Source organism: Hemicordylus capensis, chromosome 4 (genome assembly GCF_027244095.1).
Source record: "Hemicordylus capensis ecotype Gifberg chromosome 4, rHemCap1.1.pri, whole genome shotgun sequence".
Taxonomy (NCBI): domain Eukaryota; kingdom Metazoa; phylum Chordata; class Lepidosauria; order Squamata; family Cordylidae; genus Hemicordylus; species Hemicordylus capensis.
This window is the reverse complement of record NC_069660.1, coordinates 224,805,230-224,832,468: the sequence shown is the minus strand read 5'-3', so window position 1 is coordinate 224,832,468 and position 27,239 is coordinate 224,805,230. Positions and strand designations below refer to the sequence as shown.

The window sequence follows — 27,239 nt, the reverse complement described above, 5'->3', positions numbered from 1 at the left end:
GTCTCTCAATGGTGCTTTCATTGCTGTCATAATTGAGTCTATCCACCTTGCTGCTGGTCATCCTCTTCTTCTCTTTCCTTCAACTTTTCCCAGCATTATGGACTTCTCAAGGGAGCTGGGTTTTCGCATAATGTGTGCCAAGTACAATAGTTTGAGCCTGGTCATTTGTGCCTCGAGTGAAAATTCTGGATTGATTTGTTCTACTATCCATTTGTTTGCTCTCCTGGCTGTCCATGGTATCCTCAAAAGTCTTCTCCAGCACCAAAGTTCAAAAGCATCCATACTTTTTCTATCTTGCTTCTTCTACGTCATTTGTAGCTGCAAGAAAATTAAAGGTTGCTCTAGCTATCCTAAGTCACCTTAAGTGGCACAGCAGGGAAATACTTAACTAACAAGCAGAAGGTTGCTGGTTTGAATCCCCGCTGGTACTATATTGGGTAGCCACGATATAGGAAGATGCTGAAAGGCATCATCTCATACTGCACAGGAGGAGGCAACGGTAAACTCTTCCTGTATTCTACCAAAGAAAAACACAGGACGCACATTTTACCTTTACTTTAGCTAGCCCAAGCATGCAAGAGTAAACACTCAATTTGCACATTTAAGAATTGAATGACATTGCACTGGGGTTTATGCTAATTGAAGGTAGGTTCATCACAATAGCTAATTCTGAGATAATGATATCTCTACATTAGGAATAACTTTGTTTATCAGGCACCACTCTTCATTTACAGGTAGTATTTAGCTGACTTGTTCAAGTCAATGTCATTCCAACAGAGAACTAGATTCACTGGCAGCTTCAGCAAATAGAAGACCAGCTGTTTAGTTGCTAGAGGCAAATGCAGCAAAAGCACCAAAGTGAGTAAAGTAGGGAAACAGAACAAAATCAGCATGCTCCAACAAGCAGTTGGAGCCTCTCTCAGAAGCAAATGACACAAAAGGATCCAGGACCTCAATGCAATGGAGGCGGTCTCAAAGGCAGTTATGTAGCAAGAGAAAGCACAGGAGATGCTTGGGAACTGTGGAATGTGGGAAGGGGAGAACTGCACTGTTTCCCCACCAAAGAAGTTGTTTGCACCAATGGGCACATCAAACAACAGCCACAGGCTACCCAATGTGTATCAGGACTGTGGCTCTGTTCCTCATAACATGGAAGCCATGTTATGGAAGCCATAGAAGCTACGATTTCTCCTGGCAACTGTGACAAACTACTCATTTCTGCCAGTGTGGTGTAGTGGTTAGAGCGCTGGACTAGGACCGGGGAGACCCGAGTTCAAATCCCCATTCAGCCATAAAACTAGCTGGGTGACTCTGGGCCAGTCACTTCTCTCTCAGCCTAACCTACTTCACAGGATTGTTGTGAAAAGAGAAACTCAAGTATGTAGTACACCGCGGGATATAAATGTAATAATAATTATTATTATTATTATGCCTTTCAGCATAATAATGTAATAATAATAATAATAATAATCAGAATTCTAAAATGGCTTCAAAGGGTTATTTATTATTATTATTATTATTATTATTATTATTATTATTATTAACCGTTTGAAGCCATTTTAGAATTCTGTTTGGAGTGATCATTTCTTAATCACACAGTAGTGCCAATCAATATATCATACCATCAATACAAGTGCATTTTAGAAGTCCATTATCTTCTCCGAGTCACAGTATTTCTCCAAGGCTTTCTGGCAGATATAGTAGTAAGCAGGTCAATAATGCACACCTATGAGCACACTAAAGTTCAAGTGGAATAATAATAATAATAATAATAATAATAATAATAATAATAATAATAATAATTCGATTTCTATACCGCCCTTCCAAAAATGGCTCAGGGCGGTTTACAAAGAGAAATAACAAACAAATATGCATTTGCAATGCCCTTCCAGCCTGCTTCTGATAACTACCTAGAACACCTCTTCCATTACTAGAGTTTTAGCATCTGAAGCAAAAAGGAGAAGCAATGGAGATTGCACTTCAACCATTCCCATAATTTCAACAAAGATCATTTAGGCGAGGGGCTATAGTTCAACACCTGCTTTGCATGCAGAAGGTCCCAGATTCACACCCTTGTATCTCCAGATAGGGCTGGGAAAGATCCCCCTCTGAAACCCCAGAGAGTCACTGCTAATCAGTGTAGACAATACTAAGCCAGATGGACAAATAATCTGATTCAGCTGTAGCCAGTTTCATAGGTTCTTCAGGAAAGAAAGTGTGCAGTGGTGTAACAGAAGGCAGAAGGTGTTTCTTCTGAGGCCTGCTTCAAATGAATACCAAGCACAGTAGAAGCCGCTTGAAATGAAATCCACTTGGCTGCTACTCCTTGCTGCAAGCCACAAGTGTACTGCAATTTGCCCAACAGCAGAGCAAAATGCTTTACATTTTTACGATCCACAGAGAAAAATGCTTTACAGCAGCCTAGCAGCAGATCTGCATGGTGCACACCAACAAGCCACCTCCATGCATACTGCTTGGCATTAATAAGAAGTGAGCCTTATGACTGGACACTATTAAAAACATTGCCTGGAACCAAAGATGGGAACTGAAAGAAAAAATGGGTTGCCTGGAAATTTCAATTCACTTCCACTTGTGTGGCTTGCTGCTGAGTGCTAATAACTTAATATGGTTGGGAAATTCTCTGTACAATTGATTGTTCAATTATTTGACTATTCCACAACTTGCACTCTCCCATCACTTAAGTTTTGAAAAGCAATTACATTTTCTGATTTTAAACAATGTGCTGAGTGAAACTATAGGTATTTATAATTTGGAATTATCAGTCCAGCAGTTCTGAAGTTCAAAGATATGCTAATGAATTCCCTGTACAGGAAGTCTTTGTAAATCTGGTATGCAGACTCTTTTTTTAACTCTTTACTTTAAAGACTAAAATACTGTGTAATATTGGATTTCTATTATTGATTTTAATCGCTTTATCATTTCCAGTAGTATAGGGATACTTGTAGGCATGTGCCCGAAACGTTTCGGAGGCCATTATGAAGGCCTCCGAAACGTTTCGGCACTGGGGACGGTTTCGGCGCCGGTGGGGGTAGCGCTTTAAGGGTGGGGGAGGGTGTACTCACCCCTCCCGCCGCATTTTCCCCGCCGGCACGTTGTTTTTTTGAAGCCCCTCAGGGCGGCAGCGTTCCTCCCTGCTGCCCTGTTTGCCCCATCGGCTGGAAGTGGCCAGAAGTCGCGAGTGCACGTGCGCCTGTTGTGTGCGCGCGCATGATGGGCGCGGGCGCACTCGCGACTTCTGGCCACTTCCAGCCGATGGGGCAAATGGGGCAGCAGGGAGGAACGCTGCCGCCCTGAGGGGCTTCAAAAAAACAACGCGCCGGCGAGGGAAATGCGGCGGGAGGGATGAGTACACCCTCTCCCGCCCTTAAAGCGCTACCCCCACCGGCGCCGAAGATTTCCGTGCACATCCCTAGATACTTGTTGACTACTGCAGCTTTCAGGAATTATGATTTTAAAAATATAATAGATAATTATATTTAATTAAATATAAATATAATAATAAATATAATAAATATAAATATAATAATTATAATATAATATAATTGTATTACGATTTTTAAAATATAATGGAGCATACAATATATCTTAAGCACAGTACAAAATGGCTGGAAGGAGTTCATGTTTTCCAGTTTGTGTTTTTCCATTCTTTGAGACCCTTTCTAGCAGCAGAGCAACAGCAGGAAGGCCAAAATGAGATGCTCGCTCAGCACAAACATTTATATATGCACATTTTGAACTCTGCCTTTCCCTGTGCTTGAGGTAGATTACAAAAACTAAAATAATAAAGCAAAATAAACTTTAACAATTAAACCACTGAAATACACTTGTTCTGAAGTGATCCCAGTCTTGGGATTAAGTGACACTCTGGTCTTTTTCAAATTGCTTACATGATCCATGCACACGTGCTGGATGAATCTTCAGAGCATGAATAGAGAACATTTATTTCTGCCTTATTTGGTTCAGCTTTAATTATAACCCCTTGTATACAAAACAAGTGCTGTAGATTCTACTTCGTATAAAACAATGGGGGGGTTAGTTTTAAAGAAGGTCCCACCCGAGAGCAGTTATATCAGGCAGAAGCAGAGCAAAGGCCAAGCCAAGTAGTTAAAGGAACCGTGTGGGCACGAACGAGACAGAGTGCTGACGACTGGTGTCATAAATGAGCCAGTATGGTTGATATGCCCTTCAGTAATGACGAGGAAGGGCTCACAACAAGGGCTTGCTAATAGTGTTACCAAGTTCAGTGACTTAGTGGTAAAAAGGAGCCTAAGAAGTTCAAGTGGAACACAAGCAAGGATGTATCACACAAGTGCCTAAGGTGTTCCATCCCTGAAAAGCAGCCCAGGGCCCTCTCCTTACAGAAGTGGCTACACCCATGTTAAAGGGGAGTTCTGCTTCCACGCTCGAGATGTCATGATTTTTCTTTACAAATTCTGAACTCAGGGAGGGAGGAGAGCTGGTCTTGGGGTAGCAAGCATGAATTGTCCCCTTTGCTAAGCAGGGTCCACCCTGGTTTGCATTTGAATGGGAGATTACATGTGAGCACTGTAAGATATTCCCCTTAGGGGATGGGGTTGCTCTGGGAAGAGCATCTGCATGTTTGTATGCAGAAGGTTCCAAGTTCCCTCCCTGGCTTCTCCAAGATAGAGCTCAGAAAGACTCCTGCCTGTAACTTTGGAGAAGCTGCTGCCAGTCTGTGTAGATAATACTGAGCTAGATGGAACAACTATCTGACTCAGTAAATGGCAGCTTCCTATGTAACCAAAGCTAAAACCTGAGAATTCACTAGTAACTGCAGCGGGGTGAACTCTCTCTTCTAATAGTTGGTTATAGGATATAGTTAAAATTATATCTGCCACTGGACTAAATTCTCTTGGCTAAGGAGTATGCAAGTGTTTTTGCTCGTTTGTTTCACTTAACTTCTTTGTACTTCTTTTCTACAATTCTTTGTACTTCTTTTTCTCTAGGTTAATGTAACAATCACAGTCCTTTCTAACCATGACATTATGTGATTCATTTCTAAGGAAGAATCCCAATACACTGGACAGACAGTTTACACTCATTCATCCCACTTTGTTTATAAAACATTCCACTAACACAAACACATGGCTGTGTAACCAACAGCAGCAAGAAAGAGGATTACCTCCTCTTCCCCCATACCGTTTTTTTTTTTTTTTTTTTGCCACTGTTGGAATATATCAGCTTGAGCTTCAGTTTAGTTCAATCCATCAACAGCAAACATATTTGAGAGGAACGCAGAAAACCTCTTCATATCAGCAACAAAACACTCACATAATGCACTACATCATCAGCATTCTCAACCTTGGGTCCCCAAATTAGGGGTGTGTACGGACCATTTGGTGTGATTTGGTTCAAATTTGAACCAAATTTGGCCTGATCCACAGGTATGCGAACCAGTTTGGGTGAACCAATTAGCCAAGCCAGACAGTTTGACGAATCGGCTCAAACTGGTTCAAACCAGTTCACAGTCAAACCTCTTGAACTGGCCTGGTTCCCGGCAGTCCAATTCACGATCAAACTAGTTCTGCACATCTTTATTCCAGATTTTGTAGGACTACAACTCCAGTTGGCCACTGTGGCTGGGGATGATGGGGAGTTGTAGTCCAACAACTCTAGGGACCAAAGTTTGAGAATCCCTGCACCACTTATGGTTACCAGAGCCAGTTTCAGGTTAGGGGGACCACGGCAACATGCTTGTGGGGTGTCCGCTGTCCTCCTGCTCACCTGCCAATCCTTGCCACCAAATCACTAAAAGAGAGACAGAGTGAGTAAGTAAGTGGCAGACTCATGGTTTGTGTGTGCTTTTGTGTTCTCTCTCTCTCTCTCTCTCTGGGTGGTATGGTAGAAAGGAATGGTTCCCAGGAGGGTGAGCTACTTCCTTCCTCTGCGTGCTGCAGACATTCACTGAGTGGTGCAGCAAAGCAGATTGGGCTTGCTAGGCCCAACACCACACCAGCCAGAGGGAGAGCGCAAGTGGGCAGAGAGGGCTGCTTGTGCAAGCCCCTTTGACAGGCACATGCACTCCCTCAGGATGGCATGGGCAGGGGGGTTTCCTCTAGCTAGCCTTGTCCTTTCCACTGCTCCACCCTGACAGAAGAGGGAGATGAGCAAGCAGAGGCTGTCGCTGCTCCGACTTCTCATTTGCTCTGTTTGAGTGGCTTTACTGGGCCCCATCCCCCTCGCCATGCTGTCCAAGAAAGAGGGCAAACAAGAAAGCGGGGGGGGGGGCGGCAAACGGTGGAAGCAAAGGCCCCTGATCTTTGCAACCATCACATGCCAAAACAAGGGTGGGAGGGAAGGTGGATGAGCCGCCACCACCACCTCCCCCTCTCGCTTGCCTGTTTTGTCCCTCTGGTGGTTGTGTTTGGGCACCACTGACAGCTGTACTTCCAATCACTTGGCTAGCCCTCTGTGTCGGTCTAGTTTTACCTGCTCACTTGCCCTGTCCCTGCATGATGCAGTGGGGAGGGCTTGGCCTCGCAGGCCACCCAGAGGAAGCCATTGCCTCTGCAGCCACTGCCTCTGCATGCTCATTCTGCCTCTTTTTCCTTGGCAGAAGGCGTGGGCTTGCTGGGCCTCAGCCTTGGTGCCACGTCACCCAGCCAGGGAGCGAGTGAGAGGATGCAGCCGACTCACTTGACTGCTTGCAGTGGGCTGGCCCCTGTGGGGCTGCCCCTGGCCACCCACCTGTCCTCTTTCTCATGCATTGCTCAGAGGAAGAGCTGAGCACACAAGAGGGCAGAGGTGGCTGCAGGGGCGTAGCTATAATTGAGCGAAAGGGTTCAAAGAACACGGGGCCCCAGCTCCTGAGGGCCCTCCAGCTCCATCCCTCCCTATTTTCTTCATTATCTCCCTCATTCTGGGGGGCAGCCAGAGAGAGAGATGAACACGAGCCCACTCTCCCCTAGCTACGCCCCTGGGTGGCTGCCTGTACAAGGAATAGCGCTCAGCCCTCTCACTAGCTCATCTCTGCTGTGTGACAGCCGGCGGTGGAGGCGGGCAGGGGGGATTGGGCCTAGCAAGTAACTGGGAGACTGGGCTCCCCCTGAGTAGACACTCTCTCTGGGACAGCCCCATTTGGCCCCAGTCTCCCTACCATGCCACCCCCAAAAAGAAGGCAAGTGGCAAAGACAGGGACAACCTCCTCCTTCTCCTCTTGCTTATTCACCCAAGTTCATGGGCAACACAGCAGGCCCAATCGCTATCACTGTCTCTATCTCCCCGGAGGGAGAGGGGAGGAGAACAAACAACGGAAGTGTGGGAAGCGTGGTGACCGTTCCTCACAACCACAAGTCACTCGGCTGCTTTTGTAGGTGAGCGAACCGTAACTGTCTTGTGTTGCCTGTCCTCCGAGTCTGAGTGGGAATGGGAGGAAGAGGAGAAGGTGGTGAGGAGGAGGTGGTGGTGTTCCATAGAGTGAGGGCCCCTCTGCCCAAGAGGGCTCCAGCCTCCCAGAGGCTGTTGCATCAGCTTCATCAGGTTAGTTATAATTATAATAATATAATTATAATCCAGGTGCAGGGGCCTCAGGGGTCTCAAACCCTAACCATTTCGACCGTACAAAATTTATTTGCTACCAGTGACGAGCTAGCCAGTGCAGCGGATTAGGAGATGGAATGAACATGTTAGGTATGTGTCGCCAGCCAATAACACTCACACAGCACTGATCTTTTTTTTTTCATCTCTTTTAGCCTTATGGCTCCTCAGGCCAAAAATGACAAGGAGGAACAAGCCCGCCTTTTCTGCCTGCGATCCATCAAGCAAGTCTTCTCCATACAAGCACACTTTTCATTTTTTTCCATTTATATACACACACACACACCGGTCACAATATTTCACACACACACACACAGAGCCGCGCGCGCGATCTGCGTTATGTCTTGAGTGCAACGCCGCCAGCCACGTTAGGCAGATTGTCACTATCAGCCACCAGCCACGCCACCATCTCGGCTCCCCCGCGCCCCACCCGCTTCTCCTTTATTTGGGCAGCTCCCACCAGGGAGCGCTGATCAGAGCGACAACCCCGAAAAGAAGAAAGAGCGGAACGCACCCAAGGTGTCTTCTTTTCCCTCTGCGTGGCCTCTTGGGCTCCGGCAGGCTTCGGGGGTCTGCAGCATCCACCAGCTGAGGAGGGAGATCAGAGGGGCGAGGGCGGAGCCAGAGAGGACCCCCCACTCACTCAGAAGGAAGGCGATTTCGGTCGGGGTGGCGCGGGGGCGGGGGGGGGAAGAAAAGGCGGCCTGTGGAAGCTGGGAGGGCAGAGTGGGGGCGGCTTTGCTTGTCAATTTTCAGCCGGTAGAGAGGCAAGGGGGCGGGGGAAATCCCCCTCTGATCTGCTCCAAAGCTGATCCGAGTCGTCTGGCGTCTCGCACATTAAAAACAACAGACCCAAACTGCAGGCGCGTTTGTTCCCCGCTTCTTGTCCTGATGCCTCTGCCTGGAATCGCAGCGAGCGTGGCCTGCGCTGGGCTCCTTAATCAGACCAATGCGAGGGCTGGAGCGTCCTTCCTGCCGCCCAGGTGGGACTGAGTGCAGCCAGTCCAATGTGCTGGCGGGAGGCTGTCCCTGCCTGGTGCAGCTCGCCAGCCCGCTCCTTCCTTGGCCCCACCAGCAGCAATCTCCTAGGCTGGGCGGGGGGGGGGTCAATCCGCCTCCCTCCACCCCAGGATCTCCTCGCCTCTGCCACCTCCCTCCAGAAGCACCTTCGCCCAGGCACTGGAGCGCGGGCAGCCTGTAGCACCGAGGGGTGGGGCTCCTGCGACGGTCGTTGCACTCCAAACCAGGAAGGAAGCACCGAGTGAGACGCGCGCATGTAAACACAGAGGGCAAGAAGCCGCCCTCTCGCCTGGATCGCGCCTTTCTTCCTGCACGGCGGAGGGGTTATGGGCCTGGGTGAGGGGTGGTCAGCTCTGCCTCCTGCCCAGTCACTGAAGGTCCCCACAAAGCCGGGCAAGGTGCAAAGGGAAACTTCAGGAACTGGTTGCAGGAAACAGGAGAGAGAGCGAGAGAGCTGTTAGGCCGTTTCCACAAACGACTCTTTTCTTTCCATTTCCATGCATGTCTAAGCTTGCAGATACGGCTAAACGTGAGGGTGACAGACCCTTCAGGCACTCCTTTCCCCTCCTGGGGTGAGTCCACCTAAATGAGTCTTATCAAATGGTTCTCCAACCTTCTCTTAAGACATACGGAGATTCCACAACAGCCCTAGGCTACCTGTTCATCCCTCATCTCCCTTCACATAGAAAGTTATTCCTGTGGTGTCCAAAACTCAGGGGTGTAGCTATAGTTGAGCGAAGGGGTTCAAAGAACCCTGGGGGGTCCCAGCTCCACCCCTCCCTATTTTCTTCATTATCTCCCTCACTCTGAGGGCCCACTGGGAGAGAACACAGCCCCCCCATCCCCTAGCTAAGGCCCTGTTTATTGCACAGTGTCTACACTGATACTGGCACTTCGCCAAAGCTCCGTCGCCTATGAGAAGAGGATGGTACTCAGAAGCTATCTCTGTTCAGTGCGTCTGGCATAGGAGAGTCATTTCCTCCTCTGCATCCTTCCTGTTACTTGCAAAACTGCATGTTGATATGGTAATGCCTGAAAACCCCATCTGTACCCTGTTGTTTGGTAGCCTATGGCAAAGGCCGTGATCCAACAAATTGAAAACATTCAAAGGAATGTTTGCTTTTACTACTGCTATTCCAGCCCTTGGGTAATAAGGTGTTAAGGCTCTATTCAGACATCATGTTGTATGTGCATACAGAAGTCTGTGCACATGCATATGTTATTGAGTGTACATGCATTCACTTTGAAAGTAAACCTGGGTACAGGCCCTTCAAATGCAAGGTTTGGATACGAAGTGTATTACTGAACATAACATGTTAATAATGTGAAGTGCTGAACATAACATATGAGTAACTGTACATGACTGCATATAGCTCATTGTGGATTGGCTGCATTTAAATTGTCAAGGGCACAGGGTATGTGTGTCCCTGCTGATTCTACTGGACCTTTCAGCAATTTTCACTACCATGTGGTATCATTCTGGGCTCCCTAGCTGGGTTAGGATTGGGGAACATTGCATGGGCTTTCAGTCCTTTGAGTCAAGGTATTTGCCATGGGCTACTAAAGGGCTGGTCCCAGAAGACGGTGCTGGGGGACTGCTTCTCCACCCCATGACCTTTGGCTTGCAGGGCAATGCAAGGTTCCATCTTGTCCCCCATTGTTAATATCTACATAAAGCAGCAGGGTGAGTTCATCTGTCTGGGGATTTTGGTTGGAGTGTTCTCAATGGCCACCTTCAGACATAATGCGGAACCGCTGATCCAATGGCCCCATGGTTGTGTGTCCCCCCTCCGCCCACTCTCCCATCCGCATTCGGATGTTCGGGAGAGCTGCCTCCCTGCAGCTGACTGCAGAGAGCCGGGGAGCTGCCTGTGCAGGTTTCCTTGACAGAAGGACAGACTGCACAGTCAATCAGGCTGGAGTGAGGGAGGAGCTTCCTCCCTCAACTCTGGTTCCATGGGGCTGAATGCAGTGCCAGCATTTTGATATAATGCTGTTTAACATTTGCATGAAGCCCCTGGGAGAGGTCATCCGTAGGTGTGGACTGCGGTGCTATCAGTATGCTGATGACACCCAGCTCTACCTATCTTTTAAGTGAGCAGACACCAGGGAGGCAGTGGATGCTCTGAACCAGGGCTTGGAGGCTGTTCTGGACTGGATGGGGGCAAACAAGCTGAAACTCAATCCAGATAAGATGGAAGTGCTCCGGGTTGGTAGAACTGATCATCCAAGTAAGGAGGTAAATCTGGTCTTGGAAGGGGTCACATTCCCCCTGAAAGACAAAGTCCACAACCTGGGGGTGCTTCTGGACCAACACTGTCCTTGGAGGTGCAGGTGGCAGCGGTGTGCAGAAGTGCCTTTTACCAACTACGGCTGGTACGCCAGCTGCGACCCTACTTTGAGAAATTGGACCTGACCTCAGTCACTCATGTGTTGGTAACATCCAGATTGGACTACTGCAATGTGCTCTACATGGGGCTGCCCTTGAACACTGTTCAGAAGCTTCATATCGTAAATCTTTCAGGCTAGCCAGACGGAGCATAAACCAGGCAGAGGCAGAAGTATAATAGCAAAATCTTACAGGAAGAAATTCTCCAAACCAGGTTCAGTCCAAGTAAAATCCAATCAATCCAACAGAGTCCAAATCGAAGTCTATGGGCAAGGCCAACACAGTCCAGGCTCCAAACACGGTCAAGGCAATACACAAACACAGCCGATAAGCTTACAGGAAATTAATGTTGCTATCAGCAGGGTTGCTGTGGTGCAGTCATCTTAAATAGGCTGACCTCTGGTGCTGTTAATTAAGAGTTCGTGAGTCAGCAGCTTTGCCTGTTGTTCTATGCATGCAGTTCCTTAACTCTTGCTGTCTCTTGGACCAATGCCTCTCCACAGCAGAGACCAGTCGTGCCTCCTCCACAAGAGCTGACTCAACCAGCTCTAACTCATTTTCAACTCCCTGTGCGTCAGACCCACTCTCCTCTGCAACTTCTGGTCCTTGCCCTCCCTCCTCTGCTGTAATCTCTGTCTCCTCCTCCAGCTCCTCCTCGGAGTTTTCCAGCATCCCCATGACACTTCAGCTGGTTCAGAATGCTGCCGCAAGGATGTTCGGCAGCATTCTGAACCAGCTGAAGTGTCATGGGGATGCTGGAAAACTCGAGTCGCTTCACGAGTATTGCACCCATCCTGCGTCAGCTTCATTGGCTACCAGTATGCTTCTGGGCTAGATTCAAGGAGCTGGTATTGACCTTTAAAGCCCTACACGGCTTGGGGCCAGGGTACCTGTTGGACCGCATTTGCCCATATGAATCTGCCGGGGCCCTCTGATCATAATCTCAGGCTCTGCTCATGACCCTGCCACTAACAGAGATACGGTTTGCGGGGACTAGAGACAGGGCCTTTTCGGTTGTGGCCCCTTGGCTTTGGAACGCCCTCCCTGAAGAGCTTTGCCATGCTCGCTCCCTCAGTGTTTTTAAAAAACATCATAAAACACACCTTTTAAAGGAGGCTTTTTAATATCATTATTTTGTTATATCTGGTAGGTTCTTTAGCTTTTTATAATTTTCAGTTTTAATTTGAATCTAATAATTGTTTTTAATCTGACTTTAAAAAAATTAATTTTATTACTTGTATCTGTGTCTAACTTATTGTTGTAAGCCGCTCCGAGCAGTATTGCACTGGAGAGGTAGGGTATAAATATTTTAAATAGATAGATAGATAAAATTTAATGCTTGTGCTGCAAAACCGGCGTTGAAAATACCCAACCTCCACTCTGAACTGAAGGTAACCATAGGTCCCTTTTCACCTTTACCTGTGGTTTCCCAAATTTGGACATGCAGCTACAGAAATTGGGGGTGAAGGGACCTGCTGTTTCCTATTATGTCCAAATTCATCTAATATGCAGATGACACCCAGCTCTTTCTTTTTTCTGCCATCTGATCCTGGAGAAGCAGTGCAAGTCCTAAACCAGTATTGGGGCAGTATTTGACAGTATTTGGGGGCAATATTGGAGTGGATGGGGTGACTGAGCCTTAATCCAGATAAGAAAAATTCTGTAAAGTCTGTGTCGAGTCCTGGTGACCACAGAGCCCCGTGGTTGTCTATGGTAGAATACAGGAGGGGGCTACCATTGCCTCCTCCCGCACAATATGAGATGATGCCTTTCAGCATCTTCCTATATTGCTGCTGCCCGATATAGGTACAGGACAGTAGGGGAGCAATATAGTCTGTTTTGTGGGAAAACATTGCAGAGGAAAATCTATGGAAGCGAACATGAAAGCAACCCTGAACACTCAAAAAGAGAGAGCTTAAAAATGGCATGGTCGTGCCCCCACATGACCATGCCATTTTTGAACTGCTCTCTTTTTTATCTCTCCCATTTTTAATCTCTCTCTTTTCTCAGCCAGCCAATCAGATTTGAAGTATTGGCTGGAAGGCAAGCCCAAAAAACTTGGAGAGCTACATCAGATAAGTCCAGGAGCTACCAGGGACTTTTACTCACTGCAGGTTTTACCGCAAGTTTATGGGGAGGCTTTACTGCGAACTCAAAGTTGTCCCCAAAAACTGTTGCAAATAGTGGATTTTTTTTACCCCAGATATAAATCGGGCTACATTCTAACATGCAGTGAAAAACTCAAATTGTGTGTGAACTGCTGCCCAATAACTCGCAGGGACTTCAGGGCAAATCGAGCTGATATGTGAATGCATCCCCTCCATTCCAGAGGAGATGCGATTTAAAGGGCTTCAAAAGCCCCGTGTGAAAAGCTTCCAGGAGCTCCTGAGCCACCTAATCAGGGGCAGATGAAGCTTTTTGCCACCCTTTTACCTCAAACAAAAAAGGTTTGCCTTTTTAAAAATACGGTTTAAAGCAGGGGTGGGCTTACTTCTCGCCCACTCCACCCTTGCTGCAGCCGCTGCTGCCCACAGAGAGGGGCAGCAAAATTTGAGGAGGGGCAAAATTTGCCGCTCCTCAGATTTTGCCGCCGTAGGCAAATGCCTACTCTGCCTCTCCATTAACCCACCACTGCACCTAATGCCCACTCCTACAGTACACTCTACTCTGCACTTGCTACTTGAAGAACCTGAAATATATTCTACGTAATTTAGTAAGCACATTAAATTATATTGTTTGGTATATCTATTAATTTTTAAATAGGGCTGCATTTCAGCCATCTGATTGCTATGATTGGTTCTATCCCTGTGGTTTTGCCTAAAGCAATGTTCTTAATTGCAAGGCTTGGGAGCTAATGGCGGCTCCTATCATCCCTAAGTGCCAGTTCCCTACTAATTGTTTATTCAGTTAAAGGAAAGAACTTCTGGTTAACAAGGATATTAAACCGCCCAGAGTTTTGGGAGGTATAAAAATACGTTAAATAAGTAAATAAATAAAATATTTATGGATGTGGCAGCTCCAATTGAGCTCCAAAGATCGAATAAATTTGATAGCCATTGACAGAGGCGATCTTTCCCATAGACCTTGGGGATCTGGTCCATGGCCTCCTGTCTCCAGGGGAGCCGCCAAATGATCAGGGGGGCCTCCCCAGAGTCCTACTGCCACCCTGCGCCCACCCCACCGCTGCCCTGCACCTGCCCTGCTGCACCAAACTAAGCTATTTTGCCGCCATTTGTGCAGCTAGGGTGGGGTGGAGGGTGAGCAGAGCAGGCCTCACCCATGGTGGCGGTGGTGGGTGCAGCAGCTGGTGGACCTGTCTGGCTGGGCGCACCTGCGCAGTGGGAGTATTTGTTAGAGGTTGTTGATTTTTACCCACAATAGGTAAAACAGCAGAGCACTAAAGAATGAGCACACACTCTAGTTACAGAGTAGGTAGCAGAGGATGGTTTGGATATTGCAGCTATTTAGAGAAAACACAAGGAGATCCTTGTGTGACTAAACACTAAACATTTATTGGTTAAATACACTTAGACAGGAAAGACCTATATCTAATCTAAAGGACTACATAGTGGATAGGTAAGGAGAGAGAGAGAGAGATGTTTCCATCTGCTCTCTAGGAGGAAAGGAAGGATTGTGACTCAGCACAGGAAGTGCTGCAGAGTCAGTTCAGGGGTCATAGAGTAGGGACAGATAGGGGGACCCTGACTCACTGTTTCTACTCCCAATGCCCCTAGTGGTCATTAGGACAGTTGGTGCAAAAGGTCGATGCACTGGAAGTTCATCTCCAACAGTACTGACCTTGCAAACCCATGACATTGCAAGCCCATACAGGCCTCCCACGGGGGAAACCTGCTTGGCTCACTCCCCACCCCCCCGACCATGCAAATGGCAGTGAAAATGGCAAAGACTGGCATGGTGGGGCGGTGGCGGACTTCTGGCAAGTATTATTTTTTTAAAAAATTAAGGGGGTGGGTGGGTCTTGCAGCAGGTTGGGTCCTCCAAAGTCCTTCAGGTCTAGGCTCCAAAATCACCTAGGTGCACCACTGGCCATTGATATTCACGCCACGAGAGCATGAGATATAATATCCAGTCATAAGCATGGAAACACAACTTGACTAGGTCTTCTATGCTCCAATGCACTATCTACATAGGCTGGTGCTAAGAGTAAAAGCTAGGGATTAGTATTGCAGCAATGTGAAGCATTTGGTAATATGTGCCCCTGAGCATATGGTGAGTGCTCTTACCTCAGCAGGAAGTTTTCCACACAGGGCTTTTAGTTCGCCTCTCATCCAGAATGGAGGGGGTGTGTTCACATATTGGCCAAATTTACTTCCAAGTCCCTGTGAGCTATCGGGGAGCACTTCACACGCAATTTAGGTTTTTAATTGCAACCAATTTATATCCAGTGTAAAAAAGATCATCTTTTTGCGTTGGTTATTTTGGGCAAGTTTGAACTCGCAGTAAAGCCTCTCAGTCAACCTGCGGTCAAGTCTGGGAAAGTCAATCACTACTCTCAGCACAATTAGTCCTAGACAGCAGCAGCACCAGAAAAAGAATTAAGGGAGGGCCACAGAAAGGGCAATGTGCATTTCTGGATGGGTGAGCGCTACAGTGATCTGTCAAGCTCACATATTAGATTAACAATTAGATTAATACTAGTGGGCCCGGGTGCAGAGCATCTGCGCCTCTAGCTGGACACAGCCGTTGCCCGCCGTCTTGGGGACTGGGGGCAGAGCCAGCCATGCCGCTGCTGCTGGCTCCCTCCGCCTCACCCCCCCCACCATGCTGCCGCCTCCTCCTCCCTCCACACACCCCTAGAGTGCTGCTGCGGGCGGCCGGGCCGAGAGTGCCGCCGCTGCCGCGGGTGGCTGGGCCGAGAGTGCCGCCGCCGCAGGTGGTCGGGCCGAGAGTGGTGCCGCTGCCGCGGGCGGCCGGGCCAAGAGTGCCGCCCCCGCTGTGGGCGGCCAGGCAGAGAGTGCTGCCGCCGCGGCCGGCTGGGCCAAGAGTGCCGCTGTGGCTGGCCGGCCGGGCCATGAGTGCCGCTGCGGTTGGCCGGCCGGGCCATGAGTACCGCTGCCGCGGCTGGGCCGAGAGTGCCGCCGTGGCCTGGCCCGCCGCCTTGCCTCCGCAGCCACCCAGCCAGCCAATTCTCTTGGGTGCACCAGGCCCAATCAGGCGCCCCTGCAGCCCAGCCAATCAGCTGGGCTGCCGGGACGCATTTTTCCTGGGCACATCCAGGAGAAATATATAGAGAGAGATTTAAAATCTACATATTAGATTTTTGAAAAAGAAGTAATAGTATATTTCACGCCCTCATATTTTCACTGAAATAAATCCTGTTGAGTCATAAATGGGGGCAAGTTGGGGTGGGGGCAAGCTGCTTGTCTGGGGGCACTTGTCCCCCATGCCCCTCTCTGAAACTGCCCCAGGAAGTTATTCGCACATGGCTTCATGCTGCAGGGTAAGTGTTGAGCGAAGCCACATCGAATCACACTTGCGGCATTGAGGGAAACGGCCCCTCCCCTCTGCTCTCGGTTTTTGTTTTTGCAAGTTCACATCACATGCCTCCATGTTTTCCTTCCAGCCAATGGCAGGGGGAGAGCTATATCTGCATTTCTAAAGAGAGTATCCCTCTTATCATGCTAATGTCATTCTACATCAGTGCCTCTCCCTATTTGCTCTGGCGTTTTCAGAAAAAGTAGCTTAAAACCAATATTTTTAAAACCCGGAAATACATCGAGATAAGCTAGAATTCTCAAGACAAAGCCCGATTTGTGTGTGAAGTGGGTTCAACGATCTCGAAGGGACTTCGGGGTAGGTTTGGCTGGTGTGTGGACGCAGGCACTTTCTTCTGAAGGAGATTTGGGGTAGAAACCCTGTCCGTAAAGCCTCCGGGTCCCAGAATCCACATTCCAGAGACCTACACACAAATGAATTCAGAGGCAATACATATAAACCATGTACTGCTAAACAATAATATTTATAAATCAATTTGAACAAATTATTCACATTTATTAATTTTCTACACACACACAGGCTTTTGTCTGAGAGGGTGAAAGCAAACCAGGAGGAGGAGTCTCATAAAGATTTGTATTTCACAAGATGGATATTGAAGCAAATCCTAGGCTTGTCTGCAGTATCAGGCCTCAGGCTCTGTGCTGGCCCTACAGTTGACTGATAGCAGAAACTGCCACATATTTTTCCTTCCAGTCCAGCCGGTGAGGGCAGCGCCAGTTGTGTGTGTGTGTGTGTGTGTGTGTGTGTGTCAAAAGGCACCTTTAAACATAAATCAACAGGTGCTTATCAACAGTAGGGCAGCATCTGCAAGCCGCCTCAAACAGCCCAGCAGTGCCCTGACTGGCATCCCTGCAGAGACCAGGGCCATAAGAACTTGGACCAGAAACGGGGCCATAAGAACATGGAGACCAGGGCCATAAGAGAACCGCTGGCTGACCAGGGGGGAAATGACCAGTGCCAGGACCAGGGCCATAAGAATGCAGAGACCAGGGCCATAAGAACCCTGCTGGATCAGGCCCAAGCCCTATCTAATGCAGCATCCTGTTTCACAGAGTGGCCAGTCAGATGCCTCTGGGGAGCCTACAGGCAAGAGGTATGTGCATGCCCTCTCTCCTGCTGTTGCTCCCCTGCAACTGCCACAGTGCCACCCTGCATGGGATCTTGGGTGGAGCTCCGCTGCTTGAGGCAGCTTGCAGGTGCCACCCTAATGTTGGTAAGCACTTGTTGATTTATTTTTAAAGGCACCTCTTGATGCCCCCTGCCCACGCTGCACTCACCGGCTGCTTCTGTCTCCGTCCCTTCTCTCTAACTATGCTGACTGTAGTTGTCTGCTGAGGTAACAGCACTCACCATATGCTCAGAGGAGCGTGTCGCCAAATTCTTCTTAAACATTTCTGTGACACTGATTGCCAGCTTTTGCTGTTGCTACCAGCCTACACTAGCATCATCAGGCACTCCTGTGTCTGTGTAATTAGGCCTGTGTGATACTTCGGGCAAAGCTGAATAGTCCGCACAGTTCCCCATCAGCACACAGAGGCTATTGCTTGTGCCATGCAGAGCTGTACTTTTCCCAGGACTGGGCGGGGTGGGGGCACTTAAGAGAAACAGAGCCCTTTCAAGCAGCAGCAGCACCATCTTGGAAAGTGTAGCCTTTCCCAGTGCTCTGTGCTCACCTTTGAAGATGGTGGTGGGGCTCAACAGAGCTCTGTTTCTCTTAAAGCAAACCCTCCCTACTGGGGAAAGTTCAGGACTGTGGAGGGGTCAGTGTGGTTGGAAATCACATTGAAGGTTACCCTCCCCCAATAGTGTGAAAAATAGTGAAGATCACTGCCTAAAGCATCTCTTGAAGGAACTTATCTGACAAAAGAATCTGATTCTTCTGAATGAGAAGTCTATCTGCAGAATGTGCCCCCACCCCCTGAGACTAATGTTTCCTGGATATGTGTGAGAAAAATGGGAAATATCGAGTTCTGAAATGTCTCTGTGTTGAATGAAGCAAGCACCTTGGTGTGCAAGCAGACACATGGTTTTTAGGAGTCTGTTTTCTTTCTTTTAGGCTCTGTGTGTATATTTGTAAATAAAGCAAATAGAATATTTTCCAATGTTCACTCATCCAAAGGAAGCTGAGGTAACATTCTTTCTAGAACTCAACATTTCTGGAAGTGGGAAGTAATATAATAATAACAGCAATATTTTAATAGTACCTTGGGTACTGCAGACATACATTGTAGGGAGGAGAGCTGGTCTTGTGGTAGCAAGCCTGGTCCCCTTTGCTAAGCAGGGTCCACCCTGGTTGCATTTGAATGGGAGACTGCATGTGAGCACTGTAAGAAATTGTTGGACATGGAGTTCAAGTGCACTAGCCTTTTGCACCAACTATCCTATGACCTCTAGGCAGAGGCATATCTAGGAAAAATAGCGCCTAGAGCAAGCACTGAAATTGCGCCCCCTGTCCAAACATCTGACACCCGTCTTTCAGATAACTAATCTTTTAATGTTTCAAAAACTATTTAGCAGTGGACGTAGCCAGACCAAAAAATGCTGGAAAACTACACATTTCAGTATGCTGGGGCTAAATATTTTTTTTTAAAAAATGGCCACTGAAAACAAAATGGCCACCGCACATGCTCAAATGTCCTCTGCAAGGCCTGGCATGGCCTAGGGCCTCACAGAGGCCATTTGAGCATGCAAGGTGGCCATTTTGTTTTTGGCAGCCATTTTTTTAAATTTTTAAGAATGGCGCCCCCTTCAAGTGGCACGTGCCCTGCCTGCCCCACCCTAGATACACCCCTGCCTCTAGGGGCAGTGGGAGTAGAGGTAGTTAGCGAGGGTCTCCTTATCTGTCCCTGCTTGCCTCTACTCTATGACCCCTGCCTTGACTCCGGTCCTCAGGTACTTCCTGTAGTGAGTCAGACCTCTTCCTTTCCTCCTAGAGAGAAGATGGAAACATCTCTCTCTCCCCCTACCTATTAAAAAAATATTATAAAAATAATCAACACTATAATAAAGAAAGGAATTTTTAAATTATCTGGTCTTTGAAACAGTGTGAAGACTGTTTCAATATCATGCAGGAACAGCAGATAATATATTTAGAATAAAAGTTCTGAAAATAAACATCACTGTCATATGATTATGGAGTGTATATATATATATATGAATATGATGAATATTTATATTCATAGCAATAGTTAAGTGTTATAGTGTTGCTGTACAATAGGGTGCTGTCATCATAAATAGTGAGGCTGTGAATCCCTATGCAGACCTACCCAAAGGCAAGCCCTATTTAACTAAGTGTGACTTGCTTATAAGAAAACATGCAGGGAATCCAGCTGTACATGTGCCACTGGCACTGGGTTTCCAAAGAAAGTTAGTCTTGACCAAGCAGTGCACCAGTGAAATGATTGAGACAGAGACTGTCTAATTAATTTCACGGGACTTAGTCATGAGTTATTTTCTTTGGATATAGCCTATATTAACTGTAGACAAAATCAGCTCTCTGAACCCACATTTGTGTTGTTTCTATCCCACTCCATCTCAGGAAATTTAGATTTCCAACGAGGGTAAGTTGAGCAGCAAATTGCTCTTCTGTCCAAATAAATTGGATTTCTTTAGCTTGGGAAGAAGAAGATTTAAGCAAAAGCTTTCATCCTTGGCATTTATATGAAGCATTAAACCTTTGATCCAGTTTAAGCATTTTGGAAGTACAGACACATAATGGGAAACCCTTTTTTACTTTTGTCTCACATTTTTAGTATCTAGATTTCCAGTGTGTCAGATTTGAAAAATATCATTTAGGAATTGGGATTTTGCTTGACTATAACAATCATAGGGTGAAGATTGCAAGGAAGTGATTTCTCTCTCAAACAGGTCCTGAGAAGTATTAGGACACATTTGTACTGCAAATTTAAACTGGCTTCATGCCATTTTAATTGAATGGCTTCTGCCATTCAAGATTTTTGATGGGACTGCAAAGTCTTTTTGCAACACATCTGGCTAAAGCTGGTTCTAGCTAGTTCCCAATTCCTTATTAAGTTCAGAGGTGCGAAAGCCATTTGAATAACAGTATATTCCTAAAGATAATACATTGACATACTAATGCTCTGCTAGAATAACTTCTCATCCATTTTTCCAGAAACGGCATCATTAATGGGAATATTCAAAGACCCACACACACAAAAGGTGTGGTGTTCATACATATCAAAATTTGGAGAATAACGATCATTGTTACTGTTCCTCAGAGACATAGTAATGGCCCTTATATCATAAACATATCACATGGAAGTAAGTTTAGATGAAATTCATGGGATGGAAGCATGATGGGTTTTTGATCACAGACTTCTTTTCAAGGTCCTTTTGATTATTTCCAGCGAACAGGAGAGTGGCAACAAAAACAAAGCCTCCCCTGCTGAAATAGGGCTTTTAGATTTGGAAGATTAAAGCAACTCATGCTTCAGAAAACCTTTCTTCTCTGTATGGTTGCTTACCACATTTGGAATATGATGTTCAGTTCTTGTCGCCACATCTCCAAAAAGGGATAGGAAGGAACAAAGGAAGCTGTTTTATACCATTGGTCTAGCTCAGTTCAGTACTGTATTTACTGTCCAGCTCAGCTCAGTGCTGTATTTATCTGAACAGAAGACAATACTGAATTTAAGATGACCACTTTTAAAATACCGGTTGAATACAGTAGTTATCTGTAAGGAAGAAGACTGACTTTAAGATGACACCCTGATTTCTAACATCAAGGAGGTTGGAGAAAAATTAGTCTTGGATTCAGGTAAACTTGCAGAGGCTCTCTTCAGGCAGGAGTCCCTCCCAGCCAAACTTGGAGATGCCAGCAGGGACTGAGCCTGCCGCCTGGAATCTTCTGCATGCTAAATTGCTCCACCACTTAACTATGGCCCCGCCCAGGATATTAGAAAATAATTAGAAAAAGACAACCAACATGATTGTGGGGGCTGGATCCTGACAAGGAAAGGCTACAACATGGGGGGCTTTTTAGTATTTAAAAAAGGGAACTAAGATGGGACATGTTGAAGGCTTAAAAAATTATGCATGGTATGAAGAAGGCAAGTAGAGAAAGGTTTTGTCCTTCTTTCACAACACTAGGATCAGGGGTCATCCATTGGAACTGACTTTTTAGACATTTATTACTACTGCTACTTACAATTGCAGATATTTATGTATTGCTTTTCAGCCAAAGTTCTCAAAGCGGTTCACATTTTATTTAAAAAAATGGTTCCCTGTTCCCAAAGGGCTCACAATCTAAAAAGAAACTTAAGGTAGACATCAGCAGCAACAACCACTGGGAGTATGCTGTTTTGAGGCTGGATAGAGACAGTTGCTCTCACCTTTCTAAATATAAGAGAATCACCACTTTAAAAGGTGCCCCTTTGCTCATTTGGCAGATTTAGTATGGACCAATGAAAGTACTTCTTCACATAGTGCATAATTAATCTATGAAATTCACTGACACTTGATGTGGTGGCGGCTACTCGCTTAGATGTTTTTAATGGGATTAAATACATTCATGGAGGACAAGTCTATCAATGGCTATTAGTTATGATGACTCCATGTAACCTGCAAGTCCAGAGGCAGTATGCCTCTGAGCACCTATTGCAGGGGGCAATGGCAAGAATGGTGTATGCCTTCTGTCTTCTACTTGTAAGCTTCCCAAGGCATTTGGTTGGCAACTGTGGGAAGCAGGATGCTGAACTAGATGTAGGCCTTTGGTCTGATACAACAAGGTTCTCCTTATGTTCTTATTTATAGTCTGTGGCATTTCTATGCAAAGCTCAAACATACAGCATACACACAGTGACTATACTCTTGCATAGTTGTTGATAGCAATAATTCTACATTGTTCACAAAGCAATACTATTGAAATGTCATGTTTTAAAGCCGAACTGTTGCTACAAGAATTTGCATATTCTGAAATATTCTGAAATGCAGAGTTCTTGACAAGATCTCTGTTCCCACTTTAAACTGAAATTAATTTACGCTATTTCAAACATAGCGTAAATTAATTTCAATTTAAAGTGGGAACAGAGATCTTGTCAAGAACTCTGCATTGCTCTAGCAGCTCAAATGTTGCAAGGTCCAAGAGAAGCTTTGCAAAACAAAGGGCTTTGGAAAGTGCACTGCAACACCTGGTAAAGCTCATTAGCAAAATACTTTGCAAATACCTAATTAGTAATAGAAGACCTGAGTGATATAGTTCAGTGTTTTGCTTTGATACTACAAGTTTAGCTCTTTGACAGGTTTCAGACATCTCAGTGGGAGTACAGCTACCTAGAATATGGGAGAGCTGGAAGCAGGGCTATAGCTATAATTGAGCAGATGGGTTCAAAGAACCAGGGGCCCCCAGCTCCTGAGGGCCCCCCAAGCTCCAGCCCTCCCTATTTTCTTCATTATCTCCCTCACTCCGAGGGGCCACCAGGGAGAGGGTGAACATGGGCCCCCTCTCCCATAGCTATGCCCCTGGCTGGAAGGTAGGGATTTGAACTTCAAAATGAATATTTGAGGTCCTCCAGTGAACAAACCTCTCCTTACTCAGGCACTGATAACAAATATTTTGCATCCTTGTGGTCTGTTTACACTTGTCTGCTCTAGTATTCACCCTGTTCAATCTTCTAGCAGTCTAGCTAAAACCGCACCCTTGCCCCTATCCAGAGGCATATCTAGGAAAAATAGCGCCTAGGGCAAGCACTGAAATTGCGCCCCCTGTCCAAACATCTGACACCCATCTTTCACATAACTTTACCACAATATCAGCTCAAAAATACAAGTCAGGCTTGTTAATCTTTTAATATTTCAAAAACTATTTAGTGGTGGACATAGCCAGACCAAAAAATGCTAGAAAACTACACATTTCAGTATGCTGGGGCTCATAAAATACCCAAATACTATGTGGAGGTGTACTTGGAAAACCAAACAGAAGTGCCTGTCTAATTCTCTACTATGCATTGTAGCATCATTATTACATAAGTTTTTAAAATAAATGGAGAATTTGACTTTCCCCAGATACTCTGAAGATAATTAAAGGATATGCAGAGTAAACTGTGTCACTGCTTGGAAAATATTCTAGTATTTCAGAAAGACAGTTAAAATGAGAGAAAGAGAGCAAGAAACTCCCAGGGGGCCTTAATACTAAGGATCTCACACTGATTCAAAGACAAACCCATCATTAATAGCCATATTATTAAGACATCACATTTAAGTGGAGCCAGCATGGTGTGTGGAGCCAGCATGGTGTAGTGGTTAGAGTGCTGGACTAGGACTGGGGAGAGCCGAGTTCAAATCTCCATTCAGCCATGAGACTAACTGGGTGACTCTGGGCCAGTCACTTCTCTCTCAGCCTAACCTACATCACAGGGTTGTTGTGAGGAGAAACTTAAGTATGTAGTATACTGCTCTGGGCTCCTTGGAGGAAGAGCGGGATATAAATGTAAAAACAAACAAACTCATTTATCACAAGAAGCAAAGTAAGAGCAAATGAATATAATCCTAACTTATAAGCTTCAGCTCAGTATTCACAAGCCCTGATTCTCTGTACATATTGCCAAACTGAATATGTGTACAGTGACATATTATATTTAAATTTTTACCTTTAGCCCCTTCAAGGGGCTTCCTAAAGGCTGGGGGGGGTCTGCAAAGGTTCCCCTTCCCCCCACTGGCCTCTAGGGACTCACAGGGACCATTTGAGCATGTGCGGTGGCCATTTTAAAATAAAATATGTTTTTATAAAATGGCTGCTGAAAACAAAATGGCCACTGCGCATGCTCAAATGGCCTCTGCGAGGCCTGACAGGCCTCACAGAGGCCCTTTTGAGCATGCGTGGTGGCCATTTTGTTTTCCGTGGCCATTTTTAAATATTTTTAATTTTCAAAAATGGCGCCCCCCCTTCAAGTGGCGCCCGGGGCATGAGCCCTGCCTGCCCTACCATAGATACGCCCCTGGCAACACCAACTTGACAGCACTCAATCAATCAATCAATCAATCAATCAAGGGAGCAATAGCTAGAATGCTCCTGGCCTGTCCCCTAAAAATGTAAGAGTAGCATCCTTGGGAGGATTCATCCATCCACTGTGGGGCCATGAGCTGCCGTGGTGGGTCTTTGGGGAGGCCAAATAGGCGGTCCCTTAGTCCAAGGTTCATTTTGATGTGCAGCTGGGTGCATTCTATGCAGTGCATTTAAAAAAAAATGTGCAGTGGAAACTAAGATGTTGTGCAGTTGGGCCTATGGAGTTTAATAAGGGCTGTTGCCTAAGAAGTAACAGAGGAGCGGGGGGGGGGGGAGATATTGAATATTGTTTGTTTTCCATTTCATAACCTTATACAAGAAGTACATTACAGCCTTCTGTTTCTCTCGCTCATTCTTTGTGAGGCACCATCATTTTTCTTGCTTCCCCTCTTTCTTTGTCCTTCTCATTTCCCCCTCCTTCCCTCTCTGTCACTTTCTATTCATTTGCCTTTTCCCTTCTGTTAGCAAATGCTGAAGGAAGGGGATGCTTGTGGATAGGGGTGGGCTGCAGCCACTGCTAGTGCAGGTTTATAATAAACCTGCATGAGTCCTGTGTAACATCTGAGTCCTCTGAAACTCATGAAAGAGTACAAAGGCAACAGCCACACCCATTGCATTTCCCCAGCATCTGGGATTCAGCCTGTGCACCTGGAGGTTCTCTATAGCCATCCTGACTAATCGCCACAGAGGGGCCTCTCCTCCTCCATGAATTTTTATAACCCCCTTTCAAACCCATCCAAGCCAGGGATCATCACCACACCTAGTTCCACAAGTTAATTGGCTTTCTTTTTTGTGTATTCTGAACAGAGACAGGCCTTAGTGCTAAATGTGATGTAGAGGGATTTCCTAGCTAAGGGACTTCAGCAAGTGATTAGGTGGAAAACATGTGGGGAGCAGGGAGGGCAAGACAGGGGTGACTCTCCCCTGGTGCTTTGACACTTTGAGCTGCACAGCAAAGACAGTGTTTGGATTCAAACCAGAACCAGCGTGGCCAGTAACTGATCTTGCGATCTCACAATCAGCCACAGAATTCTGCCATCATGGTTCCCCTTGGAGACCTGTGAGGATTCTGCAGGAGGCTCACTTGGCAGTATTTTAAATAAGCTGCAGCATCTTTGATAAATTGGCTGTCTTTGGCTGTCAGTTTATCATCAGCTTATCATCTTAGCTGTCAGGATGGGTGGCTGCTGGTCATGGATGAACTGTAGGTAAGTCTCCGGCATGTTGGGGAAGCAAAATCTAATGGCTGCCTGGACTTGGTTTTTAAAGATGCCCTTCCATTGTTTTACATGCGATTGTGCTCTCTATGTGAACTTTAGTGGTCACAAGTTCACCACCAGTATTCACACCACACAGCTTCTCCTTGAAATGCAGGTGGCCCTCGAAGGTCACTTGCTGGGCTGATTTCCACTGTATTTCTTTAAAAAAAAAAAAAAATTATTGGTTTTTACAATATCTTAACAATCCCGTTACATCTAATTAAGTAAATATTGACTTCCCGCTCACCACTGTATTTCTTAAGCTTGCAGGTCCTAGACCTGTGAAATAGTAGCACCCAGGAGCTACTGGCTGGCCCCTGTGGGCCCACTTGGGGTTTTTTTGGGGGGGTGGAATCCTGCCCACCAGTTGAAGCTGATTTCAAAAGCTGCCCTCTGCCAGCACCCCCATGTTATTTCCAAGAACATGCCTAACCTTTTCTCCTTTCATGTTCCTTTAGGTCTCACCCAGAGGCAGAACCAAAGTGAGTTGCTTTTTCCCCTCTTGACTCCTCTTAATGCTTTTGGCTCTGGTGTGGCCAGCTAAAGGGATGGGGGTGGAGGGGGTGGGGATTGTTCAGACATAGCCCAAAGTGTGCCAGGTAAAAGTGTGCCATCGAGTCGGTGTCGACTCCTGGTGACCACAGAGTCCTGTGGTTGTCTTTGGTAGAATACAGGAGGGGTTTACCATTGCCATCTCCCGTGCAGTATGAGATGATGCCTTTCAGCATCTTCCTATTTTGCTGCTGCCCGATATAGGTGTTTCCCATAGTCTGGGGAACATACTGGCGGGGATTCGAGTTGTCAGAAATTTAAACCCTCTTATTCCATTTTTTAAACAAAACAAAACATCATGTATGTTCTTTCAGCTGAAGTGTCCCCTTTTGGGGGAGGGCTTTTAAAAAAGCTGAAAATCTTCTCTGGAGAGGGGTGGGAAAGCTGGCCTCATATCTATAAACTACAAGAGTGGGTCTGCCCCCCGCCCTGTCAACCAGTCAATCCCCAAGTGAAAACAATTTGAGCAAAATGCAGTGAGTGAATTTCAATAGCAATTACTTTCACTGTTCCCAACCATGGAATCATCCAAAATTAGCAGGGCCTTCTAGAAGGATTATGGGTGAGGGCATGCTTGGGATGGCACAGCACCCCCTCGGATTACTGGGGGGACCCCTCAATTTCCTGTGATTTGCTACTAAGAATGTTTCTCCTTATCTATGCAGGAAAGAAGATGAAGATGAAGAGGGGGCACAGACTGGTAAGTGGATGATGAGAGTGCATGCTTCTTCTCAGGGCTCCTCAACCCCCCAGGGAGTGTCTCCTTGGAGACCTGTTTCGCTTTGACAATGGAGAGAGATGGGCTGATGTCCATCTGATGGGTGAAAGGCAGGAGGGCAAATTCAGCCACCTTTATCCTTTGCTGCTGGCACTTGTTGCAGCCAAAAGTGTTGGTGGAGAC

General features: G+C 46.5%; 2 protein-coding genes across 4 annotated transcripts in view; one reads left to right on the top strand and one right to left on the bottom strand.

The window, feature by feature from the left end:
- MBP (myelin basic protein) overlaps positions 1-27,239 on the bottom strand; it is a 214,827-nt gene that overhangs the window by 179,566 nt on the left and 8,022 nt on the right. Inside the window, exon 1 of one of the 2 annotated variants that reach the window (XM_053244442.1) lies at positions 8,093-8,191. The exons of the other annotated variant lie outside the window; for it this stretch is intronic. The gene's annotated coding sequence lies outside the window, so the exon portion shown is untranslated. Of the gene's footprint in view, positions 1-8,092; positions 8,192-27,239 lie in introns of those variants that run through there. 2 annotated transcript variants of the gene reach the window in all.
- Positions 25,582-27,239, top strand: part of LOC128322689 (uncharacterized) — a 42,507-nt gene continuing 40,849 nt past the window's right edge. For both annotated transcript variants that reach the window (XR_008305886.1, XM_053244437.1), the window contains exons 1-3: positions 25,582-25,735; positions 26,245-26,268; positions 27,004-27,038. Coding sequence is in view for 1 of the 2 variants with exons in the window: in XM_053244437.1 (XP_053100412.1) it covers positions 25,704-25,735; positions 26,245-26,268; positions 27,004-27,038 (91 nt within the window). In the remaining variant the exon portion in view is untranslated. The remainder of the gene's footprint in view (positions 25,736-26,244; positions 26,269-27,003; positions 27,039-27,239) is intronic.